This window comes from Prunus avium, chromosome 7 (genome assembly GCF_965620075.1).
Source record: "Prunus avium chromosome 7, drPruAviu1.hap1.1, whole genome shotgun sequence".
Taxonomy (NCBI): domain Eukaryota; kingdom Viridiplantae; phylum Streptophyta; class Magnoliopsida; order Rosales; family Rosaceae; genus Prunus; species Prunus avium.
This window is the reverse complement of record NC_142290.1, coordinates 38415621-38433225: the sequence shown is the minus strand read 5'-3', so window position 1 is coordinate 38433225 and position 17605 is coordinate 38415621. Positions and strand designations below refer to the sequence as shown.

At 36.2% G+C, this 17605-nt stretch overlaps 3 protein-coding genes and 1 pseudogene across 4 annotated transcripts; 2 read left to right on the top strand and 2 right to left on the bottom strand.

Annotated features, from left to right (window-relative positions):
* Window positions 1-272: 272 nt before the first annotated feature.
* LOC110752562 (LOW protein: nuclease-like protein) lies at window positions 273-2185 on the top strand. Its single transcript, XM_021953243.2, has one exon. It carries the CDS (start codon window positions 443-445, stop codon window positions 1754-1756), a length of 1314 nt encoding a protein of 437 aa, XP_021808935.1. The 5' UTR covers window positions 273-442; the 3' UTR covers window positions 1757-2185.
* A 177-nt stretch (window positions 2186-2362) lies between these two features.
* Window positions 2363-4179, bottom strand: LOC110752678 (calcium uptake protein, mitochondrial-like). Its single transcript, XM_088244082.1, has 5 exons — window positions 3960-4179; window positions 3783-3866; window positions 3480-3672; window positions 3063-3359; window positions 2363-2971 (listed from the first exon to the last, which is right to left on the bottom strand). The coding sequence occupies exons 1-5, from the start codon at window positions 4133-4135 to the stop codon at window positions 2756-2758; spliced, it is 966 nt and encodes a 321-aa protein (XP_088100208.1). The 5' UTR covers window positions 4136-4179; the 3' UTR covers window positions 2363-2755.
* Window positions 4180-10109: 5930 nt separating this feature from the next.
* Window positions 10110-11384, bottom strand: LOC148293424 (calcium uptake protein, mitochondrial-like). Its single transcript, XM_088244710.1, has 3 exons — window positions 10707-11384; window positions 10423-10490; window positions 10110-10301 (listed from the first exon to the last, which is right to left on the bottom strand). The coding sequence occupies exons 1-3, from the start codon at window positions 11158-11160 to the stop codon at window positions 10110-10112; spliced, it is 714 nt and encodes a 237-aa protein (XP_088100836.1). The 5' UTR covers window positions 11161-11384.
* Window positions 11385-13351: 1967 nt separating this feature from the next.
* Window positions 13352-17086, top strand: LOC110752636 (diacylglycerol kinase 1-like; annotated as a pseudogene). Its single transcript, XR_015837107.1, has 4 exons — window positions 13352-13504; window positions 13953-15277; window positions 15673-16040; window positions 16627-17086. The product of XR_015837107.1 is annotated as a diacylglycerol kinase 1-like (transcript).
* Window positions 17087-17605: the final 519 nt, after the last annotated feature.

Below are 17605 nucleotides of genomic sequence, written 5' to 3'. Positions count from 1 at the left end.
TCTATATAAAGATGGGACTTTACTTTGTATAAAGCTACAAATATAAGATATAAGAAGGGGGAAAATGAAATATTAAGAAAAGGAAGAAAGAAAAAATTGGTCCTTATTAGAAGGAAAAAAGGAAAGAAAAAGTTGGTCTTTAATTCTTGTATTTAAATGGACAGATGGAGAGGGTATATTGGTGTATTATATGCTTTCAGTTTTCATTCACAGTTTTAACTTTTAAATGGGAGTTTTTCTAAATTATAATACTCAGGGGTAGAGAATAGCAATAAGCACTAACAAGTGGCCGTTGGCAAAATGCTTGCTTTAGGAAGGGCCAAGAGGAAAGAAGAAAAGAAAAACATCATAGTGATCTGCACTTACAGAGTTATATGCTTCCCAAACTCTGCGTGTCAACATCTCTCACTCGGTAGTAATCAAACTTCAAAGTCCACCAGCAATGGCTGCCGGCGGCGGTGGCAGCAGAGCAGCTAAGAGCACCGCCAAAGGAAAGGCCAAAAACAAGAAACGACACAACAAGAAGCCCCTCAGTCAACACCACCTCGTAAGTCTCGTAGCCACCGCCACCTCACTGGCCCACTCCTTCCTCTCCCAAAACGACCTTCTCCTTCTGCCCTCCCAAACCCTAACCCTAGAAACCCTTCTCTCCTCCACCTCCACCTCCCTCTCCACCCTCCTCTGCTTCCCGAACCCTCCACCGCAACCACCACTACGGCCGCCACCACCACCACTAGAATGCTGGTTCAGCCGCTTCCTCTCCGCCACCTCCGCCAGCAGAAACTTCGACTCACTGTGGTCCCACACCTTCCGCATGTCTGAACACTCCTTCTCCATCCTCCTCTCTCTCCTCTCCCCATTTCTCAACTCCACAATCCCTTCAATTCCACCCAATTTCGTTCTCGCTGCTGCAATTTACCGTTTAGCCCACGGCGCGAGCTACAAGGCGGTGGGAAGGCGCTTCGGGCTCGACTCGGTGGAGGCCTGCCGAGCCTTTTTCGCCGTCTGTAAGGCGGTGAGCGATAAATTAGGTAACTTGTTCGAGTTCCGGTCTGATATAGCCCGGATTGTGGGGGGTTTCGGGTGGATTTCGCTGCCGAATTGTTGTGGGGTTTTGGGGTTTGGGAGGTTTGGGGTTGGTGGTGAAGTTTTGGGGCCAAACGGGTCTTTGTTGGTTCAGGCATTAGTGGACTCTGAGGGGAGGTTCCTTGATGTCTCGGCCGGATGGCCCAGCGCCATGAAACTCGAATCCATTTTCCGTCAGACTAAACTTTATTTGGGTGTAGAGGAATCTAGGGACTTGCTGAATGGTCCTGTTTATGAGCTTGGTAATGGCAAGGCCATTCCTCAATACATATTGGGGGACTCTTGCTTCCCTCTTTTACCATGGCTTTTAACACCTTATATAAGATCGGATGAGGCGGATAGCTTTGGTTCATTGGAGAAGGCGTTTAATTCGGTACATAGTCGCGCAATGGGGTTGGTTGACACCGCATTTGGGAGGGTTCGGGCTCGGTGGCAGCTTCTGTCTAGGCAGTGGAAGGAAGAGTGTGTCGAGTTTATGCCATTCGTTATTGTTACAGGGTGTCTGCTGCATAATTTTCTCATCAAGTGTAGCGAGCCCATGCCAGATGACAATGTGAAGAGCTTAAGGGAGGAGGAGCTTCCTGTTTTCCATGGACAGGTGGATGAGAGTGGTGAGAGGATGAGGGATGTACTGGCCACCCACCTGAGTCGGGTAAGCCTGAGAAGATGAATTCTTTGATTGCGCTTGTAGTCGCTCTTACTTGCTATGATAGATTAGCAGTGCTGCTTATTAGATGCTGGGAGAGAATTTTTGGATGACTTGGAGCCTTAACTCTTGATTGGTATGGTCTGCTTCCACCGCATTATGTATGTGCTTTTGTATGTAATGTCTCATTTCATCACTGGATGAAATTGACATGCATATGATATGCATTTCTAAGTTTTGTGTGTAAATAGACAACGAAGACCATGAATGTTACGGCTTCAACAAGTAGTAGTAGTAGTAGTGTCATATTTCATCACTGGATGTGCTTATTCAATCAAATGTCTTTCAATGGTATGCGGGTGATATTGTTATCCTGTTTCTGATAATGCTAATTATCTGTGATGATTTGCCTGTTAGTTGGGCAAAATCAGCACAATTTTGGGATACATATTAGCATATTTTGTGTTGAAATCTACTCTACTGTCTACTAAATAAGAACAAAGTTTGAATACATGTATTCATTTAGGACTAAGGATTGCCTCTCTTATGGCGACCTCCTCAAACTTGTTAATGCTTATTAAAAAGTTCATCCCTAAGCAATGTCACTGAAGGAGTGCTTTCTTTGGCAGATTGGGTGCCTTGATCCTAATTTGCATCTAAAGTATGTTAAGCATCTGCATAATCAAGCTCTCAACCACTGCTCTGTCTTGGAAAATTCACGCAGCCAGAACCCACAAAACTCAACTAGGAAAACATTTATTAAAAACTATACTATGAGGTTACTATATATATATATATTATTAACAGAAAATTTGTGTACACAAATTAACAAAGATGATGTGCACTTGTATTAGTTTGAACTTTGAAGTTGTAATGGTCAATATGGGGATACAAAGTCTGCTGTGAAATGTTATCCCCTCAATCACAAACCAGCCAGACTCTAACAGCATCCTTTCAACTCCAACGCAAGATTAGAGGCATTTACATTGCTTATGTAAGTTGAAGGGTAATTCACGTATAATCTTAGAAACTAAAGTTGCAGCTTTGCTGACCAAAGGCTTTAGTGGCACAGTTTAACCAGCAAGATAGAAGTCCCCTGAAGCCTGTCTGTGAGACTTCACCTCCCCGTCGTTGTAAAACTCTTATGAACTCATTTGCACTCAAATCACCATCGCCATTTGCATCAAACACATGGAATATTATGTCAATCACATTGTTAGGAACAGAGATGCCGCATACCTGTATAAGCAGAAGTTAATCGTCATCATAATAATAATCTACTAATGATCAAAGAAGCTACCTAGAAATAAGAGATGTGTATGTTATGTACTTGGGAAGCGGCCCTCTGGAGATCTTTTTTTGTCAACACCCCATTCACTTCTCCGTAACTGAAAATGGCAAGAGAGAAGGACTGCAAATTCTTTCGAAGCTCTGCAAAATCTACAAATTCCTTATATGTGATTTTTATGTCTTTGAGACGTGGATCGTTGTCCAATTCGTCAACCCGATCAAGCAACTTGTTTGTATCACTGATATCAGCAGATGCAACCAAGGACAATGCGAAATCTTTAGCTGATATGGTTCCTTGTTCTTTGTAGTCGTAATGAGAAAACTCCAAACGCAACATCTTTCAAATTCAGAAATAGATAGCAGAAAAACAAACGGGAAAAGATCAGCTGACAGCAAGAGGAAAAAAATAAAGTACGATAAAATGACAAGGCCCTGAAAAAAACAAAAGACCACGTACTTCACCGTGTAAATCCCTGAAAAACTTAACAAATGTTTCATGTTTGAGACTTTTTTTGCCATCTTTGCCAAAGAAGTGCTCAAGTAGGCCTCCGTCTTCTACAGAAACTTTGAGCCTGTGGCCGTCCTTGTTTTGTTTGCTTTGAGATCTCATCAAAGACATGACTTTATTAAACTCCTCCCTATCAATGTCTCTGTTAATAATACACGTAACAAGTTAGCTTTCTATCAGAATCAGCTACACATGAAAAGATGTTTTTACTTATAACTTGACCAGAGAAGACGATAAAGAATGTAAACCCACCCGCTGTTGTCAAGATCAAACATTTTAAATGCCACCGTAAAGCTTGCCTCGGGGATGCTGAGGAGGGTGACGAAGAAGATGAACCTGATCACATTAAGAATGAAACGAGTATGACGTTTTTAGATCATAACAAGAAGTTTCAATTAGAGTAATTGAGTGTATTAGCGCGCTACTCACTCGGGAAAAGAAATGAGGCCGTCACCGTCAGTGTCGAAAAGCATAAAGAATTTGGAAGGAGCACATTGCAACTGGCCAGGAACCTTCTCCCCTCTCAAAGAGCCCTCTCTGACACGGGTTGATTCAGAGGGAGGAAATACAGGAACAACTGCTCTCATCAGGTCTGCCGGAGTCATAAACGCCTCTCCTGCTGGGTTTTTATCCGATGCAAAGTACTCAAATACCTGAAAACTGTTGGAATTTTAAAAGATTTAAAAAATTTAACCGTTTTATTTATTTAATTATCTTTCTGTTTTATTTTATTTATTGTGGGGGTTATAAATATTTTATATTCAGGTTTTATTTCTGGTTGGTGAATGCCTTAATTTTTTGGTTGGTGAACTTTTATGGTTGGTAAAGGTTACATGTTTTGGATGCCTATAAAAGGTCACTCCTCCTTCACATTTGAGATACACACAGTACACCATCAGAATATCACATACCACAATCACCACCATAAACTAATTCTCTCCTTTTCTATTTTTATATATATTCTCTACTTTACATTATTATTTTGGCAATGGTTCTGTGACTTGGATACCCATATCCGTCTATGAACGTGCTCATAGCGGATCTTGAGTTTGTGTACAAGGGGTCGTATCTTGGAGTCTTGTAGACCGTCAGTACCTGCACGTAGGGAGGCTACAAAGGCTTTAGGACAGCGTCTTTGACGTGCTTCACCGTACCAAACTCACCTTCTTACTTATTATTTATTTTCCTTTTACTTACCTATTATTTTGTTTTCTTCAATTTCATTATACCTTAAAAGCTTTCCTATTTATTTATATGTTATTTATAATATAATAATGTTTTGTATTTGGCTTTACGGAAAAGAAAAACTATATTGTATATATTTTTTATAACAATCTAAAGCCTTTGTATGTTAAAATCATTTTCTTTCCGTACTGCTATAGGTTCTTTGTAGTTTACAATTGTTGCAATTCAATATCTATATTTATAATATATATATATATATATATATATATATATATATGTAAGCTCTGCACAGTTTAATTTTACAAAATATTTATTAAGTGTGTTTGGTAAAAGGCGTGCTGGTTTGAAAATATTGGTGTGACCGTGTGATGATTTGAATTTATTGTTTGAACAACCAAATATGTTCTCAACCTTTTGCTCAAAGACCTGTTTATCCATAAGTTTCAAAGTTCTATCAAAATGTATTTTTATCAGTTTGTTGGTTAAACATAATTATTGGTTTGTATAATTTTGAGGAAAAATTATTTGTTTTGTTGCATCTTTGTCATGCTATATATATATATATATATATATATATATATTGCACAGTTCGTTTTGTATACTTGAAACTTTGCACAGTTCATTTTGTTGTTTGGGTTTCGGCCTTTTTCAAAATTAAAAATTAAAACGCATTTGGCCGATTTATATCATATGATGCTATATACTTTGAATTATTGAAATTGTGACTCTTATGATTATGCTATTATTCCTCTAAATTTTTATTCAGACATTATTCCTCTGTATAAATTTTAGTTATATATTTAATTTGTGATTTGCAGTTGTAAGTTATTCAAAGAACACTTGTATTTTGAAATTGAGAGTTTGCCTTGATGAAATTTAAGAGCCTATTAATATATTGTCTTTAATTAATAATTTACATTACACTGACCATTCATTTGGATTGACTAATTGATATTTTGTAAAGTTCTGCAACTTATTTTATTAATATGTCTAATTAATGACCTTATTTCAATAGCGTTGATATATTAATCATATTATTGCTGATTTTGGATATCAATTATCTTTAGTTTTTGGAAAATGGATCAAATTACGTTATGTGTGGTGTCTTTCGAGTATTTTATATAAATGTACATATATATTGCACTAACGATTGTGTTCAAGGTTTATCTTATTTATGGGAATAGAGATTTGCGTTATTTTCAATTTGGAGTTATGATGGAATCGGTATCAGGGGTCCAATATCATGTACCACAAGATAAGTTCTACCAATTAATACTTTATCTTATGCAAGTGTGAGCATTGCTATAAATTTATGTGATTCGAAGAAATTAACTTAGTTTGAATTTTGTGAATAAGACAATACAGAAACTTATCATTTGGCACTTGTTTAGTTTTGTCAAATTTTAAATAAATAAATAAATAACCTGAAATGGAAATGGAAAGTGGAAATCTGTTTCATGATCTTATCTACATGGTCCCTTTGTTCTTTACAAATCAGAGTTTGTATTGTGTCTGTTTATTGTTTTACTTAATCTAGAAATGTCAATTCATGAGTATGCTTTTTCTTGATTGCATACACTTACACCTTTTCAAAACACAAAAATACTTTTTCTTGTTGAAATTAATTTTCGAGATTTGGCCTAATGGTCACACTTGTTTTCAATTCCTACATTTTTTTTGGCAATAAAGTTGCTAATAATGTTGGGTGATTATTGCCCTTAACATGGTTATGAACTTAATGAAATTTTGTGCTAATACCTTCTTTGTTTTAATTCGGAAAAAAAAAACTGCAAATTAATTTAAATTGATTTGATATTAGCATTTAATTACTTTTAACGTTGGATTTTTATACACTATCTTTATGTGGTTTAATGTATTATGAAGGAATAAAGCATTATTGGTCAACAGACAATTAAGTTTTCCTTTTATGAAGATAACTTTGATTTGAATATTCAATTGTTGCATTTTCGCAAATCGGTATACTACTTACTTTGGTTTCAAATTCTTGAAGTTGTAGTTTCATTTTGAATTCAAAATCTAATATTGCGTCAATTTTAGTTTTGGCCTATTGTGTATTCAATTGTTATATTTATTATTTATTTTCATTTATAGATATTAATTTTTGTGAAAAAGGGCAGAGAGTTATGTGACATTATTGCAAGTTTTATTGACCCTAATTATTCTTTATTTGCTGACTGTCATTGCTTTGAATTTAGGAGAAAAACATACAGTTTTTTTTTGGTAGTATAAATGCATTAGTTTAATATACCTTGGTCTAATTTGGGAGGCAATCCACTACTATTTAAAACCTTAGCTAGTTGACTGATACATAAATGTTGAGAATCAAAACTTTTATATTTGTGGAGAAATTATATTTTATGCATATGCATATATGTTTCAAAATTTCATTACTTATTTTATGTTGAGATTAATTTCCCGGATATAAAGTATTCCAATATGCTATAATTGGTTTTGGACGTTAGTTTTTTTTTGTTCGAAAATTGGTTAATTGATATTAACTTATTTAGAAGTTTTGCATTGCACATTCAATTACGAGATAATTTTATTTACTGCAGCTTTAATTTCAAAACTTTAGTGCCGCAATTGCATATTATCAATTTTAGGACGTTTAGAGATTTATGTCTGGCAACAGTTGTTGATATTGTTGGGTGTTTATTGCATTTAACATTACTAAACATTTATGCAATTTAATTACATCTTTGTTTTAATGCCTTGGAGTCTTTTTAAAGTTGCCAACGCCTATATGTTTCAATTGTGCAATCCTTCATATTAGTTACTTGAGTTAATCTTGATAAAATATATTAAGTGAACTAATGTTCTTTTGAGTGTGAAGTCTTGATAGCTGCCACATTGAGTTAATTGCCAGGAAGTGTACTTTGTGAAACCTTCTGGAGAAAACTGACATAAATGATAAATTATATCACTGTAAGCGGCATTTAATTTTGAATTTTGGTGTAAGGTTTTCAACCCGTAAATCCTCTAAAGTATTTTGGCATATCTTACGAATTTAAAATTAAATATAAATTTAGTATAATCTTCATATATTTTGCAAATTCCCTTAAATTTGTGGGGGTTGAGTTTTCCTTAACTATGTAGGTATTTGTTGTAATTTTTGTGGGTATTTCAAATACAAAATTAATATCAATATTTTTTTTTTTTTGAATTTAATTTTTAGATTTTGAGTGGTTTTAATTACCTCTTTAAAACTAAAGTTATGTTGTATACTTATTATAAAAGTTTTGCATTCTTAATTTATTTCATTTTAAAAATAGTGTAGACAATTTGTGGAAGTTGAACTTTTCTAAATGGGAACTTTATTGCTGTAATTTTATTTGTTACTATCATTAAGCAATTTTTGCTTTTATGCTGGAAAATATTAGATTCATTTATGTAGGCTTTCCTTTTCTCTTTCCCAAAATTTTGAGTGTGTTTTCAATCTTTATGCTCTCGTGGGAAAGATTCATTACATTCATTTAGTGACATAATAATTTTATATTTCCTTGGCGAACATATTGTGTCATGTGTGAAATTTGTTTCATTATGAAATGTTATTATGAGACTAATTTGTCTTCAATTTTGATATGAAAATGTGTGCAACTAATGATTACCTTGGTATAAAATTTTGGTAGAGACTTCTTATTGTCTTATAGGTTCCTATTGAGAATCAAGAAGATACAATTTCAACCTGGATATGCGATCATGATTTCAGCCACTTTGAGTGCACAAAAGGGAGTAATAGTATCCTGAAATACTCAGTGTTTATAGTTAAATTTATTTAAAGAATTAATTGTTATATTGTTGTTCATAAGTGGTAGCAGGTGTACTCAAAGTTTCATGGACTTGAGAGGTACTCTTGATCATAAGATTTAATGTATGATGTTTTTTGTTATACTTAAATGTATACCAATCCGTATCTAATTTCCGATTATACTGAGGTGAAATCCACTAATCATTTGTGTGCAAGATTGTGTAGGAAATATTTCCAATAACATGCAGGTTTAGAGCGCGCTAAAACGAAGAATAAAGATATGACCTACATTATATATGCCTTGTGAAGGCTAGTCTTGATATGCATGCCTCGTGGAGGAGGCTATTAATGCAAAATGTCGAGGGGGATGTGCTTAAGCCCATAAGGGAGTCACCTAGGGAGGTAACCCAACTTCTGTGATTGGAGATCCCATGAAGGAAGTTCAATGTGGTAGAAACAATCCATATTGCGTGACTCATATAGCACTCATAAAACTATGGAGATATCCTTGAGATATTCTTCTGCTCATCCCTAAGGCAAAAGTGCTATTTTATGTGACGTCAGGAAGGGATTTATCCCTGAATGAGTTTCGAGGCGGGCAAACTCCCGCAGGGTGCAGGTCACATGTACTCTTGGAGAACTCACCTAAGTGAGAGACGTCGTGAGGCCGCGACTATGAGAATTGGGCTATTCTCTAGTAACTCTCATGAGAATCAAGATGAGCGCATGGCCATAAATAGCGCTACCCCGCATCCAAGTCTCAACTAATACTATGTGTGGGATATGTTGAAGTTTGGTCAAAGGTGCCGAGTTCAATACTGTGTACACTCAGGTTCCTCAAATGGAGACTATCATCACTAAGTGAAGGTTCAAGCCCGGAAGGCACCTACACCTATTACATAGTACTATATTGCCATATATATTATATATTTTTCACTGTTTTTTGTCACGGTAAAATTTTAAAAATCTTGTGGGGGATTGTTGGAATTTTAAAAGATTTAAAAAATTTAACCGTTTTATTTATTTAATTATCTTTCTGTTTTATTTTATTTATTGTGGGGGTTATAAATATTTTATATTCAGGTTTTATTTCTGGTTGGTGAATGCCTTAATTTTTTGGTTGGTGAACTTTTATGGTTGGTAAAGGTTACATGTTTTGGATGCCTATAAAAGGTCACTCCTCCTTCACATTTGAGATACACACAGTACACCATCAGAATATCACATACCACAATCACCACCATAAACTAATTCTCTCCTTTTCTATTTTTATATATATTCTCTACTTTACATTATTATTTTGGCAATGGTTCTGTGACTTGGATACCCATATCCGTCTATGAACGTGCTCATAGCGGATCTTGAGTTTGTGTACAAGGGGTCGTATCTTGGAGTCTTGTAGACCGTCAGTACCTGCACGTAGGGAGGCTACAAAGGCTTTAGGACAGCGTCTTTGACGTGCTTCACCGTACCAAACTCACCTTCTTACTTATTATTTATTTTCCTTTTACTTACCTATTATTTTGTTTTCTTCAATTTCATTATACCTTAAAAGCTTTCCTATTTATTTATATGTTATTTATAATATAATAATGTTTTGTATTTGGCTTTACGGAAAAGAAAAACTATATTGTATATAAGAATTTGGAAGGAGCACATTGCAACTGGCCAGGAACCTTCTCCCCTCTCAAAGAGCCCTCTCTGACACGGGTTGATTCAGAGGGAGGAAATACAGGAACAACTGCTCTCATCAGGTCTGCCGGAGTCATAAACGCCTCTCCTGCTGGGTTTTTATCCGATGCAAAGTACTCAAATACCTGAAAACCACAACACAAATATGTAGTGTTGCCCAACAAACTATCTATCTAGTTCAAATCTGACACCACAAACATATAACTTTGCAATAAATCAATTTTGTGAGGAGTGCATGCTGCATACCTTCTCAGGAGGACTTTGATCTCTGATCCGTTTTTCGTACATAAAGAAAACTCTTCTCCTATATGAATCTGAGACAAGATCTATTAGGGTAAATACCTTCTCCATACATGTACCATTAATTACTTCATTATGCATACACAGATTAACCTAATATCTTCTACATGTATTGGATGTGCAAGACATGAAACTTGAATAGTAGGGTATTAAACAGAACAGAAACATGAGGGAAAACACGATCTATAGATCAAGTTAAGTTGAAGAAAACAATGGAACAAACAAGGTACCTCCAAAGAGGGAAAACTGAGCTTTATTTTGGTCATCCCCGATTGCCCATGCCGTCGCCTCTTTCGGACAATTATCAGCAAAAGACACAAAGGAGTTCGGATCCAGATAAGAAGAAGACCAATAAGAAAAGCCTATACTGGTCCCAAGAATCAGAACCCCTGAAGAAACCGATCTCAGGAAGAAATTAAAAGTATCTTCACTGGAGCCTGATCTGCCGTTGTAGTTGCCATCATAGCCAAACCTACCTACTGATGAGCTGAGTGAAGAGGAAGAAGAAGAGGAAGAAGAAGAAGAAGAAGAAGAAGAAGAAGAAGAAGAAGAAGAAGAAGAAGAAGATGGTGATGATGAGACAAAGGAAGGTTGTGATTTGTTGAACAACGGGCGAGAGCTGAGGCGTTGAACGTCAAAAACAACCCGGTGTACAGACCGTGAGGATTTCCCCCAAGAAAACATACTATGATTCTATGGCTAGGGTTCTACTGTAATGCTGCTAGTTAATTCTAAGTTCTAACAACGTTACGCACAGAAGGAATTAAATTAATTGGTGAGTGAGATTCTTCTTCTTCGTCTCAGAGGGTAGCTGAGGAGGTTATAATGAGGAGAGAGTGAGAGTGAGAGGGAGAGAGGATGGTACGGAATTGAATTGATTGAGTGAACGGGTACGGTTTTGAAGCGGGAAAGGCGGTGCCTCCTGGCTTTGACTGAATCTGCTTGTAACGGTTTTTTCAAAAGTTAGTTAGTGGTTGTCATGTGATTTGGGTCTATTTACTTGTTTTCAATGGAACTTTCACACTTAGGTCGATCAGATGGTTACAATTATTCATGGATTTTACGTGATGTAGGACAAGATAGGAGTCTGAGTATAATGGAGAAAATTAAAGAAAATAAAGCGGTAGAGAATTAGCAAGAAATTACGGAAAATAAACGAAGTTCACACTCAACCATTAATTATGTCCTGAAAAATATAGTAATAAGGTGTATCATTAAGATTTTTGGGTTGCTTGAACAAACTCAAGGAATATGATTTTTGGCAAGGTGTTAGATTTTATTTCCTTTTTCATTTTGTCTGTGGTTTAAGTTTTAGGATATTATGTAAATTTCCTAAACAATTAAGGTTTATGTAACTTTACAGTTTTGATATTTCTTACTCAACTAGGTTTCTTAGTTTAACAACATTCCTTAAATCTTTGAAAGTAGAACAAGGATATCATTTTCCTAATATATATTTTACTTATTAAGGAAGTCATAAGAATATATTGGAACCGACCATTAAGATTTTCTAGGTTTATCAAGATTTACGTTTACGGTGAATTCTAAAAATACTGATAGATTTTAGTTTATGTACTTGGAAAGCCCATTATGTAATGTACGCCTTTTTTCTAATTTGTGATTGAGATTGCACTTTGGAATCATTCATATGTAACATGTTTGATAAAGTATTGTTGATGAATGTATTAGTTACGAAAGTTGCGAGAAACTTACAACTTCAGTAATAGCATATTTTTCTCACATATTCCACATACTGTTACTGTTAATTGGATTTCTGCTGTAAGAAAAAAAGGAAAGAAAAAAAAAATTTGTCTGGACTCGAAGGCTGGCACAGGGGCGGTCAATTAAGATACAGCTCTTTGCTGCATTCCCTGTTCAGGTTGATGGGGAGCCTTGGTTTCAGCAACCATGTACATAATATTCAAAGTGTATAGCTGGCCGGCTATACTGTTTAAATATATGTTAATATTTAACTATTATAGCCGTGCGGTTATACGTTTTAAATATATTCAAATATTTAATGAGTATCGCCGCACGGCTATACTATTTAAATATATTTTTATTTTTATTTATATTTAACGCGTATAGCCGACCAGCTATACCAATTAAATATATCCAAATATTTTACGAGTATAGCCGGGCGGCTATACCTTTTAAATATAGGAATATTTAAATTCGTACAGCCGCGCGGCTATACGCTTTAAGTATATTCGAATATTTAAATTTTATAGCCGCTCGGCTATACTATTTAAATATATTTTAGGATTATTCGTAGCAATGGTCCCTCAACTATACCCCAAGTTACACTTTGGTCACTCAACTCAAATATTAGTTGCAAGATCACTCAATTAGGTGTTTTGTTGCACCGTTAGTCATACTGTCAAGTCTCTCTAACGGTAGGGACTAATGGTGCAACACAACACCTAATTGAGTGACCAAAATGTAACTCTGAGTATAGTTGAGGGATCATTGTTACAAATAATCTTAACTGAAAAGTCACATTTGCCCATCAATAATCTAAGACATGCTTGTCACGTCATCATTTTAAACAGAAAAAGTAACAGACTTGACGGTAGGACTAATGATGCAACAAAACACCTAATTGAGTGACCTCTGCAACTAATATTTGAGTTGAGTGACCAAAATGTAACTTGGGGTATAGTTGAGGGACCATTGCTGCGAATAACCCATTATAATATTCAAAGTGTATAGCCGATCGGCTTTACGGTTTAAATATATTTTAATATTTAAATATTATAGCCGGTCGGCTAAAATCCGGTCGGCTATACATTTTAAATATATTCGAATATTTAACGAGTATAGCCGTTCGGCTATACGCTTTAATTATACTCGAATACAATTAGCGCTCGAGAAACCGAAAATAAGAAGTGGAAAAGCCGTGCTTTCCCTGGATTTGGGTTTTGCTTCTATTCCTACACACTGAACTTTCCCTCTCTGCGTGGATCAAGCCAAGGCTAAGGTTTTCTTTAATCGGTGCGATCCATCTCCATCTCCACGGAACGTCACTGTAAGTTCCCTTGTTTTTTTTCAAAAACTTTCACTTCTCATTTTCTGAAATCTTCACAGTTCAATGTATTTATTGATTATTATTTCAAAATCGAGACACACATTCACATATGTATTCGTAGTTACATATTGGAATGTACGTACGTATGTTATGCTTTGCTTTTAGACTATTCCTTTTGGTTTCCGAGAAATTGGAATAGAAAGTGAAGTATGAAGCGGGTTTGTGTGTTGCTTTGGTCTCTAAAGATGGAGCCTGGAGGTGTTTTGTTTTTCCACAGGACTGTCATTTAAATCAAAATATCACTAAATTATGATACAACTGTGGTGGACTTTGTATTTCCTTCATGTTTACATGTATTTTGTATCTGGCTTTTATCTCTGAATTTTGATATGAAACTAAGTGCTTTGTATTTGGAATGATATTTGTTTTACTTGCGAAACGTTTTCAGTTTTTTATAGATTGAAGCGGTTACAGTAAGTAGCACCTATCAAAAGCATTGTTCGACTTCGATTAACTAGGATGATGTTATTGAATGATGAAACCATATTGGAGGATATATGAGTTTGAGCCTAATTAAACTGGGATTGGGCAGTTTGATGCTTATGTGAATGTAGATTAAACAAGTAGTCATTGAGGATGGATGATGATGGTGACATTGATATTTTTTTCTCCAATTGGAACAACAAGAATCCAACTGATGGCCTTTTTATTGTCTCTTTCCTTGTCGCTGCTCTAGTTCGAATTTTGACTATAGCCAATGGAGGAGAAATATCAATCTAAGTTGGATGAAAGCAATAGCCAGGTCAAAGAAAAATCCAAGGGCACGTCACAAAGTTCCTATAGCTCCTCATACTTGGGTTTTAGAATCGGTATCTCGTGGAAAGAACTTGAATTGCTGTGTATGCTTAAATTCCATGAGCCCTTCTCAAACTCTTGCCCTATGACAGCTTCAGACAGTTTTAGTCACCATTGCAGTATTTGTGGTGCAGCGGCTCACCTAAGCTGCTCTTCTAGTGTGCGCACAAGGATTGCAAGTGTGTATCCATGATGGGGTATGAGCATGTGATGCACCAATGGGGTGTCCGTTGGAATGAGGCAACAGAGAGATCAAACTGATGAAGCTTCTTTCTGCAGCTATTATGAAGAGCCATGTAGTGGGTCTTTTCTTGGTGGATCCCCAATATGGTGCTGCTTGTGGTGTCAAAGGCTGGTACGTGTGGATTGCCACAGTAGCATGTCCAATGACACATGTGATATTTGTGATTTAGGTCCATTCAGAAGGTTGATTTGTATCCCCTCTTCATGTAAAGGAATTGAGCCAGACTTCCTCCGCTGGTGGATTTTTGAGCTCCTTTATTCAGGGGGCCAATGAGATAGCATATTCAGTACGTGTAACTATTAGGAGTCAGAGCAACAAGTCCAAGCATGGAAATGAAACCTCTGTTGACACGGGAAATAGCAGTAGCACTACTGGGGATATGTCCACAGAAAGCACAGCTGATACTCATCAAACTGTTAATGGTTCTCATGAATTAAGGAAAACCGTAATGGTACTGTAAATGTGGATTTGCGGCACCAAGATGGTGATGTAGATAGGAAATTGGATTCTAAGCCTAGTTTCAAAAGGAGCTCGTCAAGCAATAAGAAGGATGAGTCTCAGGTTTTAGGGATGAAACAAAAATACGAGTTGATTGATTTGTCACCAAGAGGAGTGGGGCTTAGCGTGCGAATTCACTGAGGCAACGATTGAATATTCTTCTTAATCCTGTTCAGGTTTGATTTCTCTACCATCTTGATTAGTTGGAAAAATATATTTGCCTTCTTTGTTTAGCCAAGTGAGTTCTTTAAATAACGTTTAAGGTTTAAATTTCTGTGGTGTAAAAAAGATTTCCCCTTCTTTTCTTTTCAAATGAGCCAAGTGAGGTTATTACTAAGGCTTAAGGTTTAAATCTCTGTGGGGTTGAAAAATTAAGATTTGCTAGTTTAGCCCTTAGTGAAACAGGAAGTCCTAACAGTACATTCTAATTGCTGATGATTATCAACGTCACATGCTGGGCTCTCTCCTCAGTTGATTTCTATGGAGTACTTGGTGAACCTATTCTCTATTAATATTTGTGATATATCATATATTGTTGCTTAATTGTTGCATGTTTTTGTGTTTCATATAGGTTTTTGAGCTGAGCTCAACACAAGGACCGGAGGTTCGTCTTTATTTATTCAGAAAGGTGCCGCACTTCAGAGTTCTTGTTTGTTGGGGAGATGGTACTGTTGGTTGGGTTCTGAATTCCATAGAAAAGCAAAACTTTGTGTCTCCTCCTCCAGTTGCCATTCTACCTGACGGAACAGGGAATGATCTGGCTAGAGTTTTGTCATGGGGAGGTGGTTTGGGCTCAGTGGAGAGACAAGGAGGCCTTTGCACAGTTTTGCACCACATAGAGCATGTTGCAGTAACCATTCTTGATCGTTGGAAGGTAGCAATTATAAATCAACAGCAGAAAGCAGCTCCAATAGGCAAAGTTTATGAACAACTATCTCAGTAAGTAATCATATTACCTTGTGATCATCTGGTTTATAAATGGGATAACTCAGAGTAGTTAGTTGGAGTGCCGTATTTTGGTTGGATTTTTCTGGTTCTTAGGTTCTTAGTATGTCTATAGTTATTGACTTGAGTTATGGCTTCAACAAAGTTCTCAAATCAGCTCACATTAGTTTTGTACCCCTAGTCTTACTCGGTTGTATTGGGTCAGTTATCAATTGGTTTGTTGTTTATTATGAAAAATATTGTCATTGGGTTTGGCTTTACATCTTTACTGTCTTCTGATTTTTCAGTCTGTATAAATAAAATACTGTTACTGTTATTTGGATTTCTTCTGTAAGAAAAAAAAGGAAATAATTTTTTTTTTTTGGTCTGTGGCCTGGTTTCAGCAACCATGTACATTGGCTATATCCCATCATGGCCAGGTCTCTCTCTCTCTCTCTCTGGACAAAAGGATGTTGATTTGTTTCATGAAATTTAGGCTTTACTTGCGCTAGTTCCTATAGATTCTCTTCCAATGACAATCAGTTTATAGATAAACCTTTCTCTAGTTTGTCATATTGTCTCATCTGGTTGTGGTGTGCAGGCCTTCATGTTGAAGAGGGCTGATGAGGAGCCACTTGGTCATGCAGCTGCCATTATCACTGATGTTGTTGAGAATGCTGAGACCAACCATGTATTAAGTGCTGTGCAGAAGCGAGCTCTTCTTCAAGAAATGGTGCTGAGGCTGACTTAGAAGTTTCCTCTTGCTGCTTGCTGCTTGGATTAGTAATCAAAGTTTTGATTGTATCTTCCTTTTCTTTCTTTCAGAAATATTCTCTTGGGTGTCTTGACGTTTGTTTGGAAATGCGACTCAAGCCTTGTGTGTAGAAGGGTGAATTGAAGCACGAATGTTTGAAGATGTATTTTAATATTTAAGGAGTATAATATTTAAAGAGTATAGCCGCGCGGCTATGTTTTTTGAGTATATGTAAATTTTTAAATAGTATAGCCGCCCGCTATACCTCTTAAATATGGTGTAGTATTTAAAGCGTATAGCCGAGCGGCTATACCTTTTAAGTATATTTTAATATTTACATAGTATAGCGACCCGGCTATACCGTTTGAATATATTTTAATATTTAAAGAGTATAGCCGCCCGGCTATAGTCTTTAAATGTATTTTAATATTTAACAAGTATAGCCGCACGGCAATACTTTTAAATATATTTTAATATTTAACAAGTATAGCCTGTACTGTTTAAATATGTTCGAATACAATTCCCTGGGTTTTGCTTCAATTCTACACTCTGAACTTTCCCTCTCTGCATGGATCAAGCTAAGGCTAGGGTTTTCTCTGATCGGTGCGATCCATCTCCGGCTGGAGATAAAGAAAAGTAGTATTTGTTCTTGGGTGGGGTTGACAAAACTAAATGGTCTTAAAAGAATATTGTAGATTTCGTAGTAGGTTGTTAAGTGAAGTCATATCTCTTTTACGATTTTGGGTGACAAACACAAGATCACGAGTAAAGTGAGCAGGTAAAATACTAAACATTGAGGCTAAAAGTGATAGGGGCCCCTGAAATC

Coding starts and splice junctions, on each gene's coding strand:
- LOC110752678 (XM_088244082.1), bottom strand. CDS start 4,135: ATGACTCCGGCAGACCTGATGAGAGCAGTTGTTCCTGTATTTCCTCCC. Junction 3,360..3,479: donor TCAGGGATTTACACGGTGAA/GTACGTGGTCTT, acceptor TGAATTTGAAAG/ATGTTGCGTTTGGAGTTTTC. Junction 2,972..3,062: donor TCCAGAGGGCCGCTTCCCAA/GTACATAACATA, acceptor CTGCTTATACAG/GTATGCGGCATCTCTGTTCC.
- LOC148293424 (XM_088244710.1), bottom strand. CDS start 11,160: ATGTTTTCTTGGGGGAAATCCTCACGGTCTGTACACCGGGTTGTTTTT. Junction 10,491..10,706: donor TCAGTTTTCCCTCTTTGGAG/GTACCTTGTTTG, acceptor ATCTTGTCTCAG/ATTCATATAGGAGAAGAGTT. Junction 10,302..10,422: donor ATCAAAGTCCTCCTGAGAAG/GTATGCAGCATG, acceptor TGTGGTTTTCAG/GTATTTGAGTACTTTGCATC.
- LOC110752562 (XM_021953243.2), top strand. CDS start 443: ATGGCTGCCGGCGGCGGTGGCAGCAGAGCAGCTAAGAGCACCGCCAAA.